The following is a 24860-nucleotide window of genomic DNA, read 5'->3' on the forward strand; positions in this document are numbered from 1 at the left end:
AGAAACAGCCTTATTGTACTGGATGTATTAGAGGGTCAAACTCATACCATCTTGCTTCCGATCAATCTGAAATCTGTTTTCCTGGTGGCTGAAGACCGGTGGCTCTTGGTGGAAAATGAAACAAATCAGTTAGTTAAGCTTAGTTTTTTTGATGGGATTATTTCTTTTTCATGTCGTCTTTATGTTCAAGAGTTTCGCTCCTGGTCTCAGAGTAGGGGTTTTTTTCGGTTTGTGAGACTGGCTAAACTTAAACAGTTGGTGTTTAAGGTGCAGATTTGTGCTGGTGGAAGTACAGGTGGGCTTTCAGAGTAGGAAATGAGAAGGGTATACCAGCCTAAGTTAATGCCTCTGAAAATCTAGACTAGCTTTGACTAGCATGTTAATACTGTTTTTACTGAGGTGGTATTGATCTTTAGAAATTAGAATGTTGGTGGACCTAGCTTTGGCAATACAGCCATATCATCCAGAGTTAATTCCTCCTTGCTTTACTTTCATTGGCGTGTGAAAGACATATTACTTTGCTGTCATATTTTTATGAATGCACAGCAAGTAGAAGTGTGTAAATAGTTACCAGAAGACATATCTGCCACTTTCTGGCTTACCCTTTCCTATCTCACAGATGTCTGGTAAATCGTATCTAGTTTTAGCAAAAGGTGTTGATAACCTTGTTTATATAAATGTAGAATGTTTTCACTATTTCAGAAGATAAAAATCTTTGTTTAGAGTTACAAGCTTAATTAGGAATTACTATAAATGTTTATCCTTTACAGGAAATTTCTTTTAACCAAGTGTGCCCATATGGAAGCTGAAGACAGTGAGGTTTGCCAGCTGTATGCATTGAGTGAAGAGCCAGCTGATACGGGGTTTGGCTTAACAACGGGTATTGAATGCAAGCTTGGCTTGTGTTTTTTTGTTTTTTGTTTTAATCATTTCTGTGCTTGCAGATGCACAAACAAGGCTCTTTTACTTTAAAGGTCTGGGTAACCTTCTCTCTGATTCTCTTTTTGTCCTCCCCTTATCATGTCTGGTTAATAATAACTTTTCACAAAGCAAGCCAAATTCCATGCTCAAATTTCAGGTTGTTTGAATAAAGCATCTTTGTTTCATTGTGGCATTTAAGACCCTCAGTCCTGAACTTTCAGGAAACATACAAGCATACAGAATGGAAAAGGAAACAAGACAACTAGGCAGGGATTAGAGCATAGCAATAGAAGGGACCAAACACATTGATGAGTTCAATCTGTATCCTTTTTCAGGTCTGTTGTTCACACTCAGATAAGCTAGAAGACATTTCCCACTAGTTATAAAAATACAAAGACATGTTCTGTTAAAATAGAACAGAAGTCACAGTTTCTGAAGTTCTGCAGATAGTGTGCAGGATGCCATTGAGGCCATCACACCTGTGTTAAAAGATAGGGAGATTTTTTTCAGTACAATTCCCAGATGGTGCTGGGCATTGAGGCATGTCTTAGCTACAGAAGGCGGCAGACCTCTCCAATGGACATCATTCTGTCTGGTAAGATCTGCCTATCTTCAGATTTTCAACCCTGAGCATTTGATCACGGTGCACAAAATCTTTAGCCTTTCTGGTTTAATAACACTGGAAATACACGTGCATCCCACATAACAGTTTATAGGCTTTGGCCTATCTCCAGTGTGTCTCGGAGAGAGAGGGAAAAAACAGAGAAGCTAATTTATATGTGTTAAAGGGGGAAAAAGTTTCATCCTGGTCCTTGTGTCTAGCATAAATATGAAGAATGAGATTAACATAGTGTAAACATGATACAAGCAAATGTTATTGGCAGATAACAAATATGGCTTACTTTATACAAACAGCCACAAACTGGATACCAAAAACTCTAACCACTGATATAAATATCTAGGATCCTTTTCATCTCTTGTACAGTTTACTCTATCAACTTATCAAGCTCCATCAGAGCACAGTAGTTTCCTTCCTCTTACTACCTTATTTAGAAACCATTATAGAGTATCATTCCTCAGATGGGTACTAACATTATTATAATTTCCAATCTCAAAGTATTTGTGGACAGTTTATTGCTGCATGCTTTTTGTGCTATTTTTATCCTTTGTTATCTTATTTTTTCTCTCCCAATCTAAAAATCTATCATATCCCCTCTCCACTTTTTTTCCAAATCATCCAGCAAACCCCAAATGTAACTTCTTCAGCCTTTTCTCATTCTTTGAGGCAGAACCCGTGGCAGAACTAAGAAAAGGTAGACCACTGTGGGTTTGCTGCTGACCCAAACCAGTAGCCCATTTATCCTTTGAGGGAGGAAATGTTTTCTCCTGCTGCCAGTGTACGCCACAAAACTAGAGACAACAGGTTCTGACTGTGTTGATAATTTGAGGCAAGGTAAAGGGCTATTGCAGTTGCACAGAATAACATTTAGTTTTCCTTAGCTTAACGAAAAAGAAAATTAGATCATTGCTTACCAAAAATGTACAAACAACATTATTTAAATTGCAAAGACAGCGAGACAGCTACCAAGAAATGTCACATTGACACTTACCTGTGCAAACCCACATTTTGCCTTTTTGTGCATTTGCGTTATAACAATCTTCAATGAGATCACATGCTGTTCTATTCCATAGGTTTCCTGCTTCATTTGCACAGTGGAGGGCAAAATTAAGTGGTATAAGCAACTGCAGAGCTAACATTTCCTGATTTTTAGTACTTAATTTCACAAAAATAACATTATTTCCTGGCTTCTTTTCTGGTTATAGTGCACTATAAGCAGATCTTAGTAATTTTATGCTCAAAGTAATAGCAGTGATCAGTGCTCAGTACTTTCACAGTTAATATTGTTTCCTATTGCACATCTGGATTTAATGACTTTCATTTTGTTTAATTTCCCTGTTTAGCATCAGAACTGTGTGTGCCGCATGCAGTTTCAAGTGACCAGCTATCTTCAGAAAGCCTCAGTGCAGCTGTGGGACAAAAGATCAGCTCCCCCAACAGGATTTTCTCAGATGAACATAATTATGCTACTGTTGTTATTGGTTTCCCAGACCTCTTGGTAAATACTCAGCATTATTACACAATGAAGTAATATGATCTCATTTATTCTGTAACCAGTTAAGTACCTGTTAACTAAATGATATGGGAAAAGAAGGGAGTGACAGTAAATGACAAATTCATGTAGTGTACACTGTTTGGTAAGGCAGTCTAATCTAGGGGGATTTCAGTGGAGTTTGAAGTAATAAGAAACTGGACAATATAATGTCTAGCACAGGCAAAATTCTTTGTAGATAAGTTCTGAATAGTGCTGGTTGGAGGAATATTTTCTAAATCATGTGGGTTTATAAGTATCTACTTAAATATAACTGACAAAAAGGGCATCAGTATCATTTTGGACCATTCAGTGTGAACATCTAGCAGCAGCTAGCAGATACAGAACATGGCAACAAAACTATGCAGCCCCTTCACTATTTAATAATGTAGTTAAGTGTAAATACTGCATGTAATCGTGCTCACTGCTGTGACACAATTAGAAAAGGACCAGAAAGAAAGTGAAACTTAACAGTGTAATGATTAAGGCAGTTGCAAGGAATGGAGGTAAACACAGGGAAAATAAAAGCAGTGTTTAATTCTTTGTATTTATTTAGATTTACTACCTAGTGATACATTAAAAGGGTGGTGTTTATGGAATAAATTCTGTATCATGTTCCCATAATAAATTGGGGCAAATTAGAAGATTTAACTGTTAACAGGCATTAATTTTGGGAAAATCAAATGATTGAAGAAAACACTCCAAAATCCAAAATTATTCAAAACCACGTTTTTGTCAGTAAGACATTCCCTGTCTTTGGAATTAGCTTTTGAGTTTATTTTGATTGGGATTTATACTACCAGATTGATTATACTAGCTTTTCATATTATTTATAATAGATGTGAGTTTATTGCTGGAAAAGCGAGGTAGCCTAGGGGAGTGAGTACTGAAGATGCTACACACTTCAATACCAACACTGGTAATGCTGGTGAGGAAGCATTTTGCTCTCACTGATTGAGACTGGGCCCTGTCTTTCCTTATATATGGTTTTAAATGTCCACCTGAATGTCAAAGAGGGAGTGCTAAAGGTGAACGGGGAGGTGGTGGGACAAAACTTCAGATTCAACGTTTAGTGTTAAATGGTCTAGGTGTTCAGTATGAACAAGGTATCTAAGCTCTTAGAATAGCAATGCTCAGCTGACCAAACCTAAAGGCCTTCTTCAAGATCAGGTGACTTATTCTCTAGGCTCAACTGGCTATAGCGGGAGATGGAGCACCTGGCTCACATGTGGACACCTACATTTATGTTTCTGAACCTGGAGCCAAATCCCAACCTTAATGCCTAGCTTTGAATTTGTTACTGAAATACCTGTTTGCATTTATCTTCAGTAGTGGAAACTTAGACTATGGTAATAGTTTCTTACATAGCTTGATTCCAGATTAGGTTATTTCAATGCTTTCTATTCCTGGTTCAACGTGAAAAAAAAAATTTCATTCAACTTCATATCTTCAGAGAGTCTCATTTCCTAAAACTTGTTTAAGTAGTCTGTGTTTTTTTCACTATTCTAGGAGGTTTTAATCATAAAATAATCCACGTCTTTTCCTTGTTATGTGGTCACATGTGAAGTAACCACAGTAGCTACATTTGATTTGAAATTAGAAAAGAAGTGGAACTTATCAAGAAACGTTTGTTTTTTGGCTCAATAATAGTAACATTTTGTTCAGTAGACTCCTTCTCTCTTGTAGTCTCCTAGTGAAGTGTATAGCTGGAAAAGAAACGCCTCTCTGAGTCACAAATGTGCTTCTCCTTCTGATCCATTTTATTATGGAGGCCGGAGGAAAACAGGAGCTGCAAAACAAACCAATTGTATAACTTTATTGGCTTCTAATCAAATAGTCAGAATTTTAGCACCTGGAGATGTGCCTTTGAAAGACATTTACCCAAAAGGTAAGAGGTTCATATGCTTGTGCTGCAACAACTTTACACACTTGTTTTTGTTTTGTAAACAGCAATCACTTATGATTTTTTTCAAAATGTTTTTAAAGAATCACAAAGCAAGCATTTGAGGAGGAATGAGAATATTTGCACTCATTTCTAAAATTAATTTGGATCTTATTAACACGCTGAATTATACTTCTGACGAATTAGTAGGCTGCTTACCCTGAATATCCCTGTAGATGGGATCTCTCTCAGTCTGCACTGGGAACCAGCTACAGGAATATGATCATTCCAGTTCTGCGTTTGGCTTTCACCAGTGTTTCCAACCTCTGCTCAGTGCCACAGAGACACACAGTGATAAGAAGACCCTGTTGTCTGTCTAGCTCAGTATTCTGTCTCTAGCAGAACCAACAGGAGAGTTTATTTCGGGAATGAATGTCAGCCTGGCCACTTCTGTCTTTTTCCCTGTCATACTTCCTCAATATTTGCAGGTTTTTTGCTAGGGATGTTGCAAGGGACATACCTGCCTCGGGGGTCAACCTGCCTTAGGCTGTCCAACCCCTTTTACGGACCTTTTGTCCACAAGTTTTTCTGGTCCCTCTTTGAACTTATGTGTCTCCACAGCAAGTTCACAAGTTCACTACTCTGTGATCAGCTGATCTTCTACCAGATTTATCAAGTGCCCTTCATTCTGGCATTGCAGGGTTGAGTGAATAACAGTTCTGCATTCACCTTAACCATCATGTTCATGACTTTGTAAACTTCAGTCACATCTGCCCTCTCTCCGAACTGAAGGGACCCAGGCTTTTTAGTTCTTCCCTTGTCCAAGAGAATGTTGCCTGAGCAACGTTCACATACAGCAAAACCGTCCTCCACTTGTACACTACTAAAGCAGGTATAGACTACAGACCTTCAGAATTTTTTGTGCCACCGTGCCAAACTTTCTGTTATCTTTGTATCTTTAGCTTCTTCAGCCAATAACTAAAAATATACCAATTAGTGCTAAATACAACATTTGTGAGTTTTGCATTTAATTACCTCTAGAAATCTCCAAGGAAAGTTCACTATCAAAAAGAGAAAACACCCAAAATACTTGTATATGAGAAAATAGCTGGGTTTTTTAATTCATCAGCACAAGAAGCTATTCCTGATTTGTTCTGTATGTGAACTCTCCATCCCAAAATAAATGCTGTATTCCAAATTAGTTGACTTTTACAAAATAAATGATCTAATCTGTCTGCCCTCATTTAATGCAGATTAACTTCTTTGTGTAGAGAAACCCTTTTATTTATTACTAAAAGGATAAAACATTTACTTAACTAAAAAAGCAAATCAAAGATATAAACAGGGTAGAAAACTGAAGTTACCTACATTTATAAAGAAAAGGTTAGTTTTTAAAAAGGTTAAACTTAATAAAACAGAGTTAGCATGATGATCTTCAGAACTAATTATACCACTTCAGGCTGTAATCTTCTCATACTTTATAAACTGCTGAAGGGTCAGATTCGGTCATCTTTTAGGCCTTCACAGTAAAAAAAAACAAAAACGACTCTGAAGTGGATGGTAAAAAATTCAGAAGATAGATCTTCTGAGCTTTCATTAAAATTAGTTTACAAATTTAGGAGTGAAGGAAGGATACAGTGCTTCCAAATGATACCTAAAATTAAGATCTTGACAGTTGTTTCTAAAAGTCTTTTGGGTTGCTGTGGTATAGAACACTTTATAATGCTAGATTAATAAAATTAAAAACCAGGGAACATTCCTCATGAATCCTGGATACCAGTGACCTAAGCGAGTTATCTCTCTGAGAATTGGCTTCTGTCTGACCGAGCAATTTAATTTGTATCTGTTGTTATATCTGAACAAGATACTAACTTTTTTTTCCCTCGACTATGGTGAAATATATTCATGAGTAGTGATTGATAGCATTAAATTTGTAGCAAATTTTATGAGGTATACTTTCTTCAGTGCTTTATAGCCATTTAAGTTAAAAGATTTAAGGCCTTGAAGAACATTTTCATTTTTCTTTTCTAAGTGACATTTTAATTTATGAATTACCAGATTTGTCCTTAGCTGAATCATATTTAATATGACCTTACTGATACAATTAAATTGGACCTGAGCAAGACTCTAGGTTTTCTATTCTGTAGCCTTTTTTTCAAGACTGCAGACATTTCCATCTCTCAGTTAATGGCCAGTTTTTCTAGTGGAGGAGGAGCTAGGAGTGGATTTCTACAGAGACCTGTGCTACTCAGCATGGTCATGAAAAAAAATGGAAAAATGAATGAACAGTGAGGTGACAGTGTTTGCTGATAATACTGGTTATTATTCACAGTAGAAAGGTTTCACCGTGAAGCATTACAGGACTATAGTGCTGACTGCAATAGAAACGGCAGATGAAAATCAGTATGGATGAATATAATGTACATGAAGGAAGAAAGAAAGAGTCCTAATTCTACATCTAAAATGATAAGGCTGATCAGTACATCTCAGCAGCATGACTTTGCTGTTAAGATAGATAGTTTCTTTAAAATATCAGTTCAAAGCTCAGTAGCAGTCAAAAAAAGAGGGAAGACCAGGGAACATCTTTGTGCTGTTATGTAAATCCGTGTGTCTTTAACACTGTAATTTTGGTCTTCTGTCTCAAGCGGGGAGAAGGCTGAACTGGGAGAAGTTCAGAAAAGGGCAACAAGGATGAGCAAGATTACATCAGCTAGTCTCCTGCGTGTGGAGACAAGATGAGGACAGGGGCATATGGTGGAATTCTACAAGAACATGTATGGCGTGGAAAACCCAGCAATTTTATACTTGGTACCAGAGTTTGGGGGCAGCTAATAAAGCTATTAGGAGCTTCATCAAAACAAACAAGAGGTGGTTCTTCACAGAGAAGGGAACTGACCTGTGAAACTGCTTCCCAAAGGATGTTGTGAATGCTGAACATGGATCCAAAGGAAAACTGGAGTTACTAAATACTTCCCTATTACAGCCCTCTCTGCTGGGCTATTGTTTCTTCAGGACTTTGCCTCTCAATCTCACTAATTGACAGAAAATTTAATGCACATTTAACTGCTACTATGTAGCTGTTTATCCCTTGGAGATTCACTGTTGCTTATTCGTGATTGTGCTGCGTAATTCATGGGGGCATTTGGATGTTTGGTGATTTGTCTGTGCTGTTGTTTCTGCACTGGAAACCTGTAGTTACCTAAAAGAGTTGTATAAGGCTTCATTCATAAGTCTTTGTATCCTTTCCTGGGAGATGGTGCAGTGAAGCAAAGGCATCGTTTTACATAAAATCGAGTATGTGGCAGTCCCTTGAAGTTGTTGCACTAACGTCTTATAGTGCCTTCCAGACATTGCTTTATATTTTTGCTTTGGTTTGCCTATCTGTCAGGCTTTCTTTGTTGTCTTCATGGACAACTGGTCAGTTCTGGCACACAGCCTTCCATTTCTATTAATAATTCATCATACTCAGCCAAACTCTAGCATACTTCAATATGTATTACCAAAACTGTTCCAGGAGCAACAAGCAAAGAAATAATTTCCTTTATGTTTTATTGGAACTGTAAATTAGGATAATAGTTGTGTTTGAAAAGAAACTATAACAAGTAATAATTTCCCTAAAGACTGCCAGATAGATGTATGGCCACAAAATATAAGCTTAGACAAGAGATAACAGCAGAATCAAAAAAAAATCAAAGCCATAGAAATGAGGGCTACTTGAGAGCAAATATTTACTTGGATTCTCAGTGCTTTCTATATAGGAATATGAAATAACAGTCTGTTACTGAGTGTGTATCTCTGTTAGTGTGACAGTAACTGGAACAACATGTAGTGTAACACAGTTACAGGAATAACCTCAACACATCATCTGGTCCAGCTATTTATATAGGGACAGGATGACACATGTTTAGACTCTTCTCAACTGATGTTTGTCAAACAATTGGCCTGTTGCAATGCTTCAGTCTCCTTGTATAAGAAAAGCTTTTCCTAGTATCCAGTTTTTTTGCTGTAAATAAAACTAAATACTTTTTCACCTTCACTCAGTCAGGATAATACTGTTCTCTTTATAAAGATTTTTTTTTATTATGGGATGTGTTTTTTTCCAAAAAAAAGTATATTTTTAGACAAATAAGTTAATTCCATACATTTGTCCTTGTAGCCCATCTGTTCTAACCTGTTTGTCAGCCTCAGGACTGTCTCATGTGTCTGTATTTTCCTTAAAGTTTCATGTCTAGAGCTGCACATAGCTATTCTTCTTCGTCAGGCTTTGGCAAAAGAGGAACAAACTGCACTTGTTTAGGTCTGACAATCATGTTTCATCATTAAGATTCTTGGCTGCAGTTCAGGGGCCTGGCCGGTTGTTCCTGTGTTGCATTTGTAAACATTTGGTTACCTTTTCTTCAGCTTCCTACTCTGCAATCCTTTGTCTTTTTAGAATTTAGTATGGTTGATTTGTGCTCTCTCTCTAATTTGTTAATTTTTAATTCTTATCTCACAGTTCACTCCTTCCAGTTCAGTATCAGCTCTGTGTTCTAGATCTTCGTGAGAATTTTTAATGTGTGTCTTGTTCTCCATTACTACCATGAGAGAGAGAGCACATCTGAAAACAGTAACAAAATCTAGGCAAAACAAAAATTGCTCTGTGGCCCACAAACCTGCATTTTTCCAGACTTTTTTTCTGATTTCTAATGGGTTTGATATTTCCATTTTTATGAAGATGAGTAAAGTCAACAGATGATGTAGATGTACAGACTATAGATACATAAATACAGTAGATATGCATAAAGTGCTGTTGTGGGTTATTCTTTATACTCATTTGAATATTAGATCCTTTTATACTGCTGACCTTAGTGGTGTTTTCTGTGTGTGCTGTATGGAAGCATCAACATTTCTGCAGGTAACATCAGGTTCTCCTTCATTTCAAGGAGGTGAAAGATACATTGTTTCAGAAGGAAATCTAGACTTGCTTTCATCTTCTGACAATAATATTTTGTACCCATACTGTGCAGTGTAATTTGGTCTTCTGGTTTCTTTTCTGAAAACTTAAATTCCTCAATTGATTTCAGGCAGATGAAAGCCAGCTCCTTCCTGGAAGCCACTTCTGAGCCCAGGCAGACTGTACTCATGTTGGCAAAAGCCAATGGGGGCACACACACAGAGATTTATTTCTGTGGGAGGGACCATAGTATTAGCTGTATTCATTAAACTGTCTGTAAACAGACTATTAAATGTCTGATAGTCTAGGGCTATTTAAAATTCAGTTCTAAAGTCTTTGCATGCTGAGATCTACCTGCAAAAAGTGGTTCAATTTAAGGCAACAACATTTAGGTTAATATTACTGAGAAATTTTCAAGTGGGAATCATCAGCACAATGTTTTGAAATGTTCCTCAGTATGCTTTTAAAGCCAGATATACAGCTGATATTATCTTCAGTAACAGATAAAAGCAGTGAGTTAGGGATTGCAGTAATGCCTGGTTAGTGCTTTTGTGAGTAGGGCTATGTTTGTGTGTAATTTTGACATTTGCTTTACAAATACATTGTTCTTTTATAATTTTGCCTGTCTGATTGCTCCCTGTCACAATAGTAAAACAATTCCGTATTTGCAAGTTATACTCCTGTGTTGAATGTGAAAGCTTATCATTTTCTGACAGGTACTGTATAATGAAATATTTAAATTTAATCTGCTAAATGCAAATGCAATAACCAGTTAATCATGCAGCGGGAAAATAACATGTTTGTTTATTTTCAGATGTCACTCCTCCACAAGCTGCTGGATACTTGGAAGTAACAGATCTTAACTCGAAGAAAATCAAATACATTGCTATTCCTAGGTAACTGATTTTATTGGTTAGAGCAGCTAGCCTCTGTCTTACAGGAAGAGCAAAGAGAATTTAGTGTGTATTATTACTTCAGGATAAGCAAATATTTCTTCAATGTGGAAAGTAAGAATATTTCATACCTAGTGTGTAAAATTCTGTAACACCTGCAGCATATTTTTGTCAGCATTTTTTATGTGTTTACTAGGCAATAGCAATGAAATTGTAGCAATTAATTGGTAAATATGAATGGTAGCTTTATCTGCTGATTTTCATTCCCTTTGCTGTTTCCCCCTCTTCACCCACTTTATCCTCTGCCCTGTTTCATTTTGTTTTGTTGTCTTTATTTTCCTTTTTCTCTATCATTGGGGTCTAACAAAGACAGGCAGAATGATCCAGTGCTAGGTGTTATTAAAAAAAAAACAGGAATCAAGTTCTGGTCCAGTATAAAGTTCATCTTGAAAGTAACTTAAGCTTCTCTATGTTCTGGTTCTCCCTTTAGAAAATATGCATTCCCTTACAGGTATCTTTCATGATACGCAAGTATCTTGTATGATACATTAAAATAGCCACACTGTGTGGCTTCTGTTTTACATCTTAACATCTGTCTATCACCGTTGCAGAGCATATTTGTAAGTGGTTTATGATACAAATATCTTTTGGTTACAAATTGTCATTTTCCACTGCAATAATAATAAAGGGGTTTGTTTTAAATTGCAGTCTCTCAACTTTGCATGTTTAAGTAGCACATGTATGAAACCCACACATCAGGAATTTTATACGTTTTTTCAAAAATTCTGTTCATTTGATGTTGGGTTTGATAATATTAATTGATCCTCAAATTAATTCATTAATAATCTGAAATTTTTAAATTGATAATTAGTTTTGGACTGTTCACCATTTTATAATTGATCCATTGGCCTACATCTTACACAACTGTTCAAAAATGTGCAGCATTAACACAGAAATAGTAGGGAATCACACTTTATTTTAGACTAGGATTTTTACAAAAATTACAAAGCCAAACATCAACATCATGACCCTTAACCTAGTATGAGCATTTAAGCTATTTATGGCAGATCTGAGCAGAAGCCCAGATTTTAAAACATACTTCACTAAGAAATGATAAATAAAGTGACTTTTCACACATCTGAATAGTTCTATGCTAAAAGCTAACAAACTTTCCTCCTTCTGGCATATTTAGCCTGGTCAAATGCTAAGATAACTCTTCTTCAGTTGAATTAGTATGTGGCAATTTCAGTCATAGGTAAAGGCATAGAAGTTTATTAATAGTAGCGTTAGTGCAAGTAGCAAGTCATTATGCATGTAATTAACAATACTAAAAAAATGCAAAGAATCTTTCCTACTTTATCTACATTTTCTTTCCTGTTATGTAGTTATTAGGCCCTCTGTTTCAGCAGCAAATTTTTGTCTGCAAGTTGACTGTTTAAAACAGTGCTAAGATTCCCTGTGCATAAAGCTGTGCCATCTTTAAATATGTGTTTAAATCTTCATTTTTTAAATTAAAGTACTAGAGAAAAGTGTTACTTCAAGTTGATGGAAGGTATTTTCCTCAGTGCCCAGGTCATGTTCTCTCCTACTTCTTTTGTAGTTTTATATCTTTCTGTAATGCATTTGTAAATTTTTTATATTCTTCATAGTTTTTTGTAAAGACTGACTACTTTCAGATAGATGAGATATAGCGGTGGTTAGGCAACACATTCCCTTTCAGCCTGGTGTTTTACACTGCTTTTTATACTGACAAGTATCTTTTGGTCATACCCAGTTTCAGTAGGTGGAACGTTTCAGATTAAATAGTGGGTCTGCAGGGCTTAGTTATAGTCTCTCATGGAATGAGGATGTTATTTCATTTGTTGCCTTAACTACATGATTACTCAGCCTCTTTTTGATTGCAGCTTCAATACAAATCACATTAATTTTTGTTTTTCAGATCACAATCTCTCTCTCCATATACATCTTGGCTTTCCAAGATCTCGGATGCTGATGCCCTGTTGGCACCACTGGGCAAAGTAGGTTTGGTTACTGTGGACATGGGAGGTGGTGTGAGGCTGTGGGAGACAGGGCTGGACAGTCTTCAGCGGTCACTGCAGGACTGGAGGAACATGATTGGCCGAGAAGATGGTCGTCCAGTGCAGGTAGGAGTTCACAGAGCTGAAGTGGAGAACATTTAATAAAATGAGTTGCAAATGAGTTTTCAGCTGGGAGAGGGGTCAAGGGAGAGCTGTGTTGGAAAACACTGTGAGGTAGAAATATGCCTGCAAGAATTGAATAGATGTCTTCACTGGGAAAAAAAAGGCACAATAGCTTAATTAAAAAGCTTATTTGTGACCACTGTAATTATGGTTACTGACAGTCTCTTTGTCTTTGCATTTTTGCCAAATTCCAGTACATTTTAATGCAAATCAATTCTTTATCTCCTACTGTTTTTTAACTGCAACTTTCAAAATGTAGAATAATGAAACGAATTTTTAAGGAAAGCATGGACTTTTCCAAGTTTAAATACTTGGAAAAAATTATTGTACTTGTACTTCAGAAAAGAAACTTGAAATCTAGGTGGAAGATGCCTTGAATTCCCAGCAGTGCCTTTAGGTAATTTTGAAAATTCTCCCAGCTGAGCAGAGCGAAGAGGTTCTCCATACAGCCATGTTCGTTTGGGATGTTTAGGAAGATACTGAAAATATACAGCATATACATCTATGCTGTGTGTGCATGTATGTATGCGTATACAAGTGTAATGTACTGGCTAGTATGTGTGATCACCATTGCAACACAGAGGGAAAATTCAGGACTGTGCAATTGCATCTTTTCATTTCTGTTAGTGATTGGGAGAAGGTATCACTTTACTTGGAAGAACTGGAGTGTGCTTTAGGAGGACTTCTTCACTTTGACTAGGAGGATCCTGTCTCTGTCCATCATTGAAATTATTTCTGTTTCATGAATTTCTGTAACCACTTTCACAGTACATTAGAATGGGAAAACAGAACGAGTCTTTGTTAAATTAGATCTCTCTGTGGTTTTGTTTGCAAGGTGTTCAGCTGTCTCAAGCGTGAATGAGATTTATTAGGCCAAAGACATAGCTACTCTTTCAATTTCTTTTCCCATTCAGAGCTCCCTTTCTACAAGATGTTCTGCAGTTACAGAAACTTGTACAAGAACTTATGTGTTCTTTTTACTGGACCTCAGCAAATGCCTTTCATAGAAGTCATGAGAAAATTAAGCTGTTACCCAGTAGCACATTTGTGGGGATGCTTGTAGCTTTACCAGTGCCATTTTTATTACGACTGCAGTACCACTAGCACCATCTTATGGTCAGCTATAGTCAGTTTACACCAGCTTAGTTTCATTTACTGAGCAAGTTGACTACTATAAATGAAAAGAGCCAGGGGGAAAGTTAGAGCTTTACTTGTTTTAATAGTCGGGTTTCCTTCTTTTTTTCTTTTTTTTTTTTAATTGATAACTTGTACTTTTATTCAACAGAATTACTGCACTGTCAGTCATAATCAACTAAATATTAGAGAATACTGGCTTGGAAAGTAAACATCATTAGAAAATTTTAAAGTCATTTAAGCAGCAATGTCAAGTAACCATTTTAAAAAAAGGGTAAGAAGTTTTCCCACAGTCACAAAGCGGTTTTCAAGATCTGTTGTAGAATTTCTCTCTCCTAACAGCCTGCCTTTCTGATTAGTAAGCACATTCCAGGATAAAGTCTTCTTAGAATATCTGTCTTTTTTCCTCTTTCAACACAGGGTATTTAGCTCAAGTCAGTGGTTTGTCAGAACTCAAAATGCCGTACTGTTTGATTTGAGCTAAAGGCCTCAAACAAAGCTTCCTATGTGATCTTCTGATGCGTGATTGTTGCTAACTTCTGTTTCTCTAAACTACATGCTTTGCTTTAAATGGAAGGATAATGAGACCTAAGAAACTTTGTTTACAAAGGCATTACAGAGCAATAAATTAAGTATTTTATTTTATTTTATATAAATCTCCAATAAGATAATAGATGCGTAGTTGCTGTGTAGACTACACTTTGCTATTTGGAGATGAAGGCCTTCATCTTTCCTACTTAACTCAATTTTTCAGTGGACCTAAACATAAAAGCAGTACTTTATTGGCATTCATTTCTGGAGATGAAAGGAACCTGTTAGCTTGAAAAAATACTCATGTAGATTCCCTGTGTAAGGTAAGCATAGCAAGAACTCCAGAGTTTTCTGTTCTAGAGACTATTTTGCTAAGAAAGCTCTACAGCTAAATGTTTCCTAATACCTGTTTTTACAGAATTGGAGATATTTTGCAGCCACATGTTGATCTGTTTATTCAAGTGTATGAAAATCACCTCCTTTTATATGTTTCATGCTCATGTTAAGCATCTTGGAGTCTAATGAGGCATCTCTAATTCCTTGACTAAACCCATCATTCCAAGTCATCTTGTAGCAGAAGCTCACTTAAGAAAACTGTCAGTGTTCCACATACCACTAGAATTCATTCCTCACCCACCCCCCATTTCCCCTTCCCTAAAACCTGCCATTGGTGCATCCCACTAAGCTACTACAGGCTTAGCAAAGCTTATTAGCCCTTCATCGTGATGTTCTTAGACTAACACAAGACCTATCTAGGTGGTTGGGAACGACTGTTCTGCAAAAGCACACAGAATCTCTCTGCAGCTTCATGATTTTTGAGAGAAAGAAGAATTAAAGGGTTTTCAATATAAATATAGATTCAAAGAACTGGAAATAAATCTTCAACAAGGCTTCTGTTGGAAATGTTGGTACTACCTTCTTTCTAGGGCTGCAATTTGGCTTTCACACACACTTTATATCTCAGAAACCAGCTGGGTGTACATAAGCAATGACACAGAAGAAAACAAACAGCTGTTCCACTTATAATCAATAATTAGCCTTCCTTGATAGAATGTTTTCAAAACAGTCAACACTTGTTTTGAGTTGTTGATATACTCAGCAGAGTTCGAACTACTGAAGTCTTGAGGCTACAAAAGTAGTTTCTGGAAATATAATTTATGTTTATGTAAGTTTCCATTTATACAGGCAGGTCAGAAATTTTCTTCACTTATTGAAGTCTTAAACTCAAAATATGCCTACAGTATTCTGAAACTATTAAATTGGAGTGCCTAAAGTACAAAATCTAAACAAAATACTGGATTTTTTAAAGCTATGAACTCTAGTTCCAATCCAGAAATTGTAGAGATTTTTCACTGTTTCATGTTCCTGAGAACAAGGTCACTTCATTATCAAATACCTGAAAAGAATTTGAAAGACAATTTATTTTTAAAATCTTGCCCTAAAAGTTTCATGGCAATAGGCAGACATTAGTAAGATTGTGTTGCTTTTCCCATCAAAGGGTTATTGATAGAAATAGAAAAAACACTGATTACATTATGTTATGGTTGGGTGGTTGTTTTTCAGTAAATGTTGCTTACTGGTATGTCTCACTTAGATAATGTGCAGTGCTTACATAAAAGTAATTAACAGGTACATCATTTAGAGGTATTTCAATAGATGGTAAAACATTTATCTGTGATTATCAGCAAAACCATTTATTTCTGTGTTCATTCCACTTAATGTTCTCTTGCTACAGACTGTTGCCCAAAATGTTTTATACTATGTAAAGATTATACTCAGAATGTCATTGTTTTCAGAAGTCCCAGGACATACCCAAACCTGCTGAGTGCATGAAAACGTACTTGATCAAAGATTACAAAAGCATTGGCTTGTAATTAATGTTAATATATGTATATAAACCTTGAAAATTAATCACAAAATTTTTGGTAAGCTTTGCGTACTCTCGATCTAGACAGTATCACCATGCAAATTGACATCCTAAAGCTGAGGGTAGTCTCTTATTACTTCAGTGCTTAGAATGTCCAAAGAAGTGATCTGACTGATAAAAAAAACCCAAACATTTTTGGAATGAGACATGTATAAGGGTTTGTTTTGGCAGGTATTTTTTCTGTCTATGTTGTTTGATGTATGTGTGGAACCTGCAGTAGACGGATGTCCTCTTACATGCATGAGATGAGTTTTTGTTGCAGTGCTCTGTGTTTGTGGCTATGTGTAAAGGCCTAACGGCATAAAGTGAAGCAGTTGCAACTCTTGATTTCCTATGGACTGTTCTCTCTCATTTTCAGTATAGCAAGCCTTCCTCATAAACATGCAGGTACATAGCTGGAAATGAAATCACAGTTTCATCTAAGTGAAAAGTTAAGCAGGGGAAAAAAAGAAAAAAATGTCTTTCCATTTTTCCATCTTTCTGCTGTAATCCTAAAGCAGGATCACAATCTCTACTGTGTTCTGCAGTACACTGCTTCTTCAGGGTTGGTTATTGCTTACATCTCTTTGGCTGACAACGGAGGCCCACTCAACATAGGTGTTCATAGGTGTGTTTTCTGCAGAAATATAAAAATCTGAAAATTTTGGCTCAGGTTATATCTGCTGTTAGAGTTCAGGTGGGTTTCTTAAATGATCCAGATTCAGCCAGTATAATATCAAGATCATATACTGTAGGACTAAACAGAGGAAAGATAGAGCAAATGCAAATTGAGTGGGCACCAGCCTTGCTAATACCAGCTGTTTAAAAATAGGTAAAGTAATTGGCATTGATAGGTCAACTACCAGAATTTTCTTCTGCTTCAGGTGGTAAAATTACACCTATGAGTGTGTGCACCTATGAGTGTGTGTGCTGTATAGAACCTGAATGATAAAACACCTCCATCATCCTACCTCTTTAGTCCCAAGATGGATGGGCAACACTCAGCTTGAAAAATCATGTACTACTTTGAAGGTGGGTCACTCCAAAGAAGTGTGTGAGAGAGACACTGACACCTGCTCAGGGCAGGTTTCTACCCACTGGGTCAACAGCTCAAAACATTTCAGTATCCCATATCACTGAAGACCATTTATATAGTTTATCAGTAATAGTCCACCTCTTGGGGGCAGACTGTTATTTGGACAATTCCTTAATATGAAAGCAAGCCCTTACAGACAAGAAGCAGCCTGGAATTGTTCTCTCCCCTTTTTTCCCCCACTTTGCTTTTTTGGCTTATCCTGATCTGTCTATTTTCCAGCAGAAAGACAACTGAGCAGTTAAGTCACATTAGAGTTCACAGCATCACAAAACTGAGATGGTGGAGTGAATCTAGAAAAACACGTGAATGAGGAAAAAAAAAATATGCTTGCTTTGCACCAGTGATTTGAACAACAAATGCAGTAGAGACAGTTTGCAGTAGTGTGTACAAATTCATGCAGTACTGGGCCAAATTCATTCTGTTAGAAGATGTCCTAGAGGTGGACAACTCAGCATGACTTGGATATATTTTGGATATGTTTTGGGCCTTGGCACTGAAATGAGACATGGATGAAACATATGTAAGAATAGGGAAGGCTTTAGATTAAGGGTTTGGGAGATTTCATTCAAGATCTTCTGCCCTGGAAAACTGGCAGAGACAATAGTTTTCTGCCAAAAATGAATGCTTTTATCTTACATGGTGATTCGTTTCTCAGTAGCGCTAGAAGCATGTTATTTTGGTGTCTGCTGTGACTAGTTAACATTTTATTGATACAGTGTTTCCACCAGGCATGAATCATGGTCACTAGCTAAATGGAGCAGTGAAAAAAAATTACTCCATCCATCCATAACTGTTTCCATTTACACACCCTTAAACATTTAAGTATGTAATTATTGCAACATCGGGAGCCAGTAAGCTTTATCATTGCTTTCCAAAGGAGGGAACTGAGACATAAGGAAGGCAGGTCACTTGTTTAAGTTCACACTGCACGTCTACACTGCAGTGTCAGAGGTGGGATAAACACAATATATACCCATAAGGATATATAAACATGCTTTGTACCTGTGTTGCCAAGCTGAGTAGCTTGTATGTCCTTGGCTGCTGTGATCAGTATGAGCATACCTTTGATTGAGCAAAAAATTGCATATAAATGCAGTGCAGCCACCTAAGAAAAATAATGTCCATTCTAGATAGCTTAAAGTTGAAACAGGCTTAGCTAAGTATAGATACATTCAGCAAAACTCAAGAAATACAATAAATACATGTTTTTCTCAGATTTAAATGACTGTCTTTGTGGTCTTATAGCAGCACTCAGAAATGCTAACAGAACACATGAATTATTCTATGTCCTCAGAACAGCTAGAAGACATGAACGTATGGTTCATGTCAGTAATGTAAAAAAGCAAATCATATGTGTCATCACCAATAGCTAAAACAATTAAGGGTGTGAGGGTTTGTGTGTCTTAACTGCTCAAATCATCCATGATGCAAGGGCTTTTTGCTAAAAATAGCATTTTGATGAGTTCAGGAGCACTCTGTAGTAGTTCTGTACATTCAGACTTTCTCGTGCGATCTATCAGTTAACCTTTAGATCTGATGAAGACAAAGGCAAACGCTAAGTAGCTATTATGGGATGCTAGGTCCATCATTAGACATCTATTTAAAATCCTACCTAGACTGCAAGTAAACACCAAAAATGTCAGATTTATTGTTGAAGCTAGAAGAAGCACAGTCATGTTAGATTAGTTGGGGGGGAGGTGGTGTACATACGAGGTTGTGTGTGTATGTATATATATTTATTCACACACATATATATTTATGTATGTGCACACATGCATGCACATGTTGATACACACACACAAGTGTTCAGTGTTTTGCCCAGATGGACGTTGACTCTCTTGAATTAGAATTATGTCAGGAGATGGTCATAACTTTGCAGATGCGCAGTCCCTTAGTCACTGTATTTCATAATGAACAGGAATTGGGGGTGGATTTAGAGGAAGAGATTTTAGAGCAATTTAGGAAAAAATCTCAGGATCCCTGTGTTACACATACACTTACCCATGAGAAATGCAACAGTACTTTTCCCTCCTTTTGTCAGGTCCTTGTCTGTAGTCAGGCAGTTAACAGACCTGTTGGCACAAGTCCTGCCCCGTGTCTGGCTTTGGCACCCGTGGTGGTGTATGTTGACACTGTATGGCACACTGCCCGTAGTGACACCTCAGGCACCTGACTTACCTGGGAGATCCCTACCTTTAGCTCTCTGCAGTCCAGATCTGAATTCCATCTCAATGTGCCAGGCAGCATTTACAGATTTAAGGAAATGGATACTTGGAAGTAGAAGAGGGTTTACTTTATGCCTCTTTCTGTTATTTGGGCTGAGACCAGAAAATCTGTAGTTGTTTGATTCTCTGCCGTCTTTGGGTGATGATCATCTTACTCCCTTCCTTGAATAGTCTCATTTATTCCATTTGTATTCCACTCAACTAATCATGCAGAACTCTACATGAATTATTCACCCTTGAAGTTCATTAATATTTTGGGGTTTATTGAGTACATTCTTTTTTTATTTTGATTTTCTGAATCTGCATTTTGGACTTGAAAGTTTAGGGTAATGCAAGTCATCTGACAAAATTAATGGATTAGGCTGGATGCTTATCTGAAGAATAACTGATTCAGAAGTTTCAGTGATCCCAGCTTGTTTATTTGCTGTCTGGGATCTACTTTATACTGACAACATTGAATATCTTTTTCCTAACATTCTAACCAAAGTTCAGCCTTTTCCTGATGTTAAGGCTGAGCTGGGCAAAGATGCAGTTCTTGATTCGAGATGAAAGCATGATCTTTAGAAAGAGCGGCTTCCCACCACCTCCCCATGGTCTGTATTTTCTCCTTTAGCCCAGGTGGTTTTTCTGACCACATGAGGGCATCAGTGAGCCAATAACAGTGATTTTGCTCCTCTTAAATACTGTCAGTGATAAATATATGTGCAAAATATATATGAAAATATATATGAAAAATATATACCCCGTGAAAAATATATATGCAGTGGAGACGTTTTGTAAGTTTGGAATAACCATGTGATAGCATTCTGCAGTCCTGCACGAGATCCTGAAAAACTCAAAATACTGCAGGTTATGGAGTTATCTAGTCAATAAGTGGATTACAAGGTATAGTTTTATAGCACTTGCAGTTCTGAGATCCGTGAGCCCCAAATACACAGTTCAGGTCTGTTACTTTTTCCTGGACTGTGTGATTCATTTTAGCAAAGTGAGGAGTAGCAGATGTGTACTGCCCCTTGAAGCAAGGCATCTCAATATGGGGAGGCATAAGACTAGAAAGACATGAACTCACAGAGCTGGAAAAGTTCGTATCTCAAAGTCTCTGCTGGGTAAAGCAACTCAGATAAACATCAGCAGTTCTCTGTCAGATATTTTTCTTCATATAAATGTCCTCAGCTGAAATGAGGCCTTTGCTGGAAGCACTAGACAAACATCTCTAAAATACATTCTCTTTGCTAAAGATCTTCCAGTCTAATTAGAGCAGACAGACAAAGAGCGGGAGTGGAAATAACTTTAATTTTCTATTAGAGCAAGCTGATCCAGCACAAAGTTCCTTTTTCTTTCTCTGTCCTTCTGTGAAAGCCCACAGTTCTCATGGGAGCAAATACAATAGCCTCAACACGCCATCTTTCAGATCTCAACAAGTCTTCAGCAGTGCACATTGCTAATGTAAAGGCTGGATCTCCTAAACACGGTGAAATCCTCCTGTCCTGGCAAAACAAATGCATACTAATAATTCTGCCCTTATGAAAGTTCTTCCCTGATTAGTGAAAGGATGAATGTAGTGAAAATGTAAATAATCTGATCTGTTACAGTAATGCTAAATAAGAGGCTTTCTGTTAGAAGACAAAACAAAAACTAGTTGATTTTTAATAACTTGTGTCTCTGCTTCTTAAAGACAGGTTTGACAAGGTCCTAGGTCTGCAGATAAAAAGGCTTTTCTGCTTCCATGTGTAATATTTTTTTCAGCTTTCTTTTGACCGTGCGATGTCCCTGTGGTTTTTGGTCCAGACTATTCCAAATTGTTATAAGTGTGTTCACTTATCCTGCCTTTCTAGCTGTTCATTATTCAGGGTACTCCAGAAGAAACTGAATTCAATGTTTTCTGAGTTCATTGACGTTAGGAGGTGTGTAGTAGTCATGATCTATAACCAAGCTAGACATTAGCTGTCTGCTCTGATAATATTTTGTAGTGGATTGGCATGCTAAAAAGATGATGACCTCATATCTTTCAGTTGAAAAGAATTGAATAGGCAATTTTTTAGTAATGACAGAGGAAAATAGAATTTACACAGATATTAACGCATCAGAGGATCTGTTAGATGGAAGCAAATGTATGATATTCTGTCATTATTTCATTTAGTTTATCCAGCTTTTAAACATAGAGTGCATATTCATGGACAAAAGACTCTAATGCATCTACTGCTGCAGTTTCTGAGTTGGTTCTCAGAGTGACAGCATTTAGTTCAAAGAAGACCCACAGCAGCAGCAACTGTGTTTTATATAGTGGTTTGGTTTTTTAGCTGGTGTATGAAAACTTCATTTGCAAGCCAGATACTCCTTTTTATGTGTTTCATTCAAAATCTACACTTCTTTTCCTACCCAAATTCACTTTTCTCAAACTCCATTAAAGCTATGATGCTTTGAACAGTTTGGCTGTTTGAGACAGAAGTTTAATGCCTGTATGAATTTTAAAAGCTACTTTCAGAGAGAAACTTTCACAGGAGTCTGATAATGCATGAGGCTTCATTAATTCATGTTGGATTCTTGCAAAGTTTTACAGGCAAGATAGAAAATCAAAATGAAGCCAAACAAATGAGGAAAACCTATTAAAAGTTTTATACTGCAGTGCAACTAATGCTTTTTCATTTCAGGATACAATTGAAGACACATATTGTATTTCAGACATTATTATTGTCTTCTCTAATACTGAATATTCCTTTCTGAGGAAAAATGACTTGTGGGCTCAGTTTTGTGCTGTTGATGTGAATAGAAATTGTGCTATTAATTTTTGGTACATAGAAAAAACTGTGCATGATGTGGTACAAGTAAAAGTAATAGAAGCCATTAGATTTTTTTTTTTTTTGCCTATTTTTGCCTTTCTCCAGCTAGTTTGTGTAATTCGAATATAAAATATTTTCTTTTTGTCTTTGGTAGAATCAGTTTTACAATAAAATGTAAAGGCATCATGGAACAGGCAGATTATCCTTTGATTTGCCTGATTTGTAACTTTTATGTACTCTGAGAATATAATATGTATATTCGTGCTGCTGATAAAGAATGTGTTAGAGGGAAGGATGTTCTTGTGACCTGTTGAGCACAGCCTAGGGTAATACTGAGGTTTTAAGATTGGTGGGGGCAAGGCACGGAATAAAAGGAAAAAATTTTGTTTCAGGGAAAAATCACATCTTTTACACATCTGCTGAAATACATTCTGCATTCCATGGAATACATTTCCTGATGCCTTGTGCCACTGTGGGATGGATTATTTAATTCCTTTTTCACCTGGAGGTTGGTCATGTTTTGTACAGTCAAAGTCAATCTTCTTTCATAATAACATATGGTTCTGATAAAAGATTTTTCACTGATCTTGATTAAGAAGTTGACATCTCCTAAATCACCTGTAAGACAAAAGTCTAAGATGTTTTCATCTCTTTTCCTGCAATGCTCTTCTGATATATGTCCACAGTGCTAATGAAGAAAGCAAGCTATTTAAGAAAACATTGACATTTTAACTTTATAGCAGTTGTATTTTTGTATTCATTGTTGGGTTTTGTATTCATGTAATTCATATTTTTCAACATTAATTTAATGTGTTGTATGGAAAGTAACACATATTATTCTTTGACTATAAACTGCCCTGTTCAATATATTGTATATTGATGAAAAGGCAAAACAGCAGATTAATTCTATCCCTCCATGTCCCAGGTATGTTAGGATAAGAGTGGATATCTTCTAATTTGTGTCTTAGCAGGGTTCTTTTCTTTCCTTGATGATAAAAAGAGTAAACGAAGAATGGGATCTTGCCAGACTAGATCCTGCCTACGTCTGCCTACTTTCCAGGACTGTCTAATCATAGAACCAATTAATCTGTTGCACACCTCCTTAATTTACATTAAACACATCAATCATGTGAATTGTATTCTACCTCAAATCTTAGTGCAGACATTCTTTTTCCTATTTTCTCCTGATCAACAGTAAGAAACACCCAATAATGCAGTATTATTAGTAGTACTAGAGTAAGTGCTTGTGAAAATGGTTATTTTTTGGGCACCTCAGCTTTTACTTTTTAAAAATCTTCCTACATAAATATTCTCTACAGCTGTAAATACTGTTTGCTTGTATTTTCTAAGATTATATTTTGCCCATTTATATGTATTTATGAAGCTGACGTGAAATCATGCTGGGTTCAGTTTTAGTAAATGTGTTGTATGTGGAATAATCTACTGAATGCTTAAAAGGACTTAGTAGAAGGGTTGCTTACTTGTTTGTCACCGCATACAACAAGGAGAAATTGCATTGTTTTCTGTTAAGATGTAAAATCCTATAAGGAAAGGCCAGCTCTGTTTAAACATAGCTGAAAGGTTTAGAAAAATTTTATTTGGGGAGGTTTGAGGAATGGAAATGTAGTCCTTTTTTAAAAATTACAAACTGCATCCCTTTACACCTGCAGGATGTTAGCCTGGAATTAGAGTATTTTTTCTGTTTCTTCCCCCCTTTTTAAGTTGTATCTGGAGTATTAAAATAAGCATTGTGTTTTGCGAAGAGGACTAGGTATGAGTTAGTCCTGGCAAGGCCAGATATATTAAAACTCAGAGGTGAAAGGTCTGTTTCCCTGCACATGAGGCAGCTTGCCCCCTTTGGAAACCAGAATTTCTTTGCCAGTCATCAGGCAGAAACTTGCTTTTATTGATCTGAGCACCACAAAGGAGCTTTTCTAGCAAGCGCTGAATGGGGGGCACTGACTCATCCTGCGCCCTTCAGGAATTTTAATGAAGTTAACCTCATCAGGATACAAAAGTAAGCTGCTGTATTAAAAGACCATCTAGTCTGTAGCCAGCCTGCTGTGTTGAACAGAAGCCTGTCATGTACAGAGTAGGATGACAGGAATATCTATGACCAAAAAAAACAATCTTCATCAGAGACGCATCCCAGACTGCATTAAGGAAAAAGTCCTTTGCATTTTACTGGCAGTCATCACTCTTTTATTA

The 24860-nt window shown here is 36.8% G+C and overlaps 1 protein-coding gene across 1 annotated transcript in view; it reads left to right on the forward strand.

Moving 5' to 3' along the window:
- Positions 1-24860, forward strand: part of VWA8 (von Willebrand factor A domain containing 8) — a gene marked incomplete at its 5' end in the record, with an annotated part of 184294 nt that overhangs the window by 123692 nt on the left and 35742 nt on the right. The window contains 6 exons of the mRNA XM_080376822.1: positions 3-128; positions 771-880; positions 2884-3038; positions 4758-4959; positions 10701-10782; positions 12719-12923. Coding sequence (XP_080232948.1) covers positions 3-128; positions 771-880; positions 2884-3038; positions 4758-4959; positions 10701-10782; positions 12719-12923 — 880 coding nt within the window. The remainder of the gene's footprint in view (positions 1-2; positions 129-770; positions 881-2883; positions 3039-4757; positions 4960-10700; positions 10783-12718; positions 12924-24860) is intronic.

This window comes from Falco punctatus (genome assembly GCF_963210335.1).
Source record: "Falco punctatus genome assembly, chromosome: 2".
In the NCBI taxonomy this organism is placed as follows: Eukaryota; Metazoa; Chordata; class Aves; order Falconiformes; family Falconidae; genus Falco; species Falco punctatus.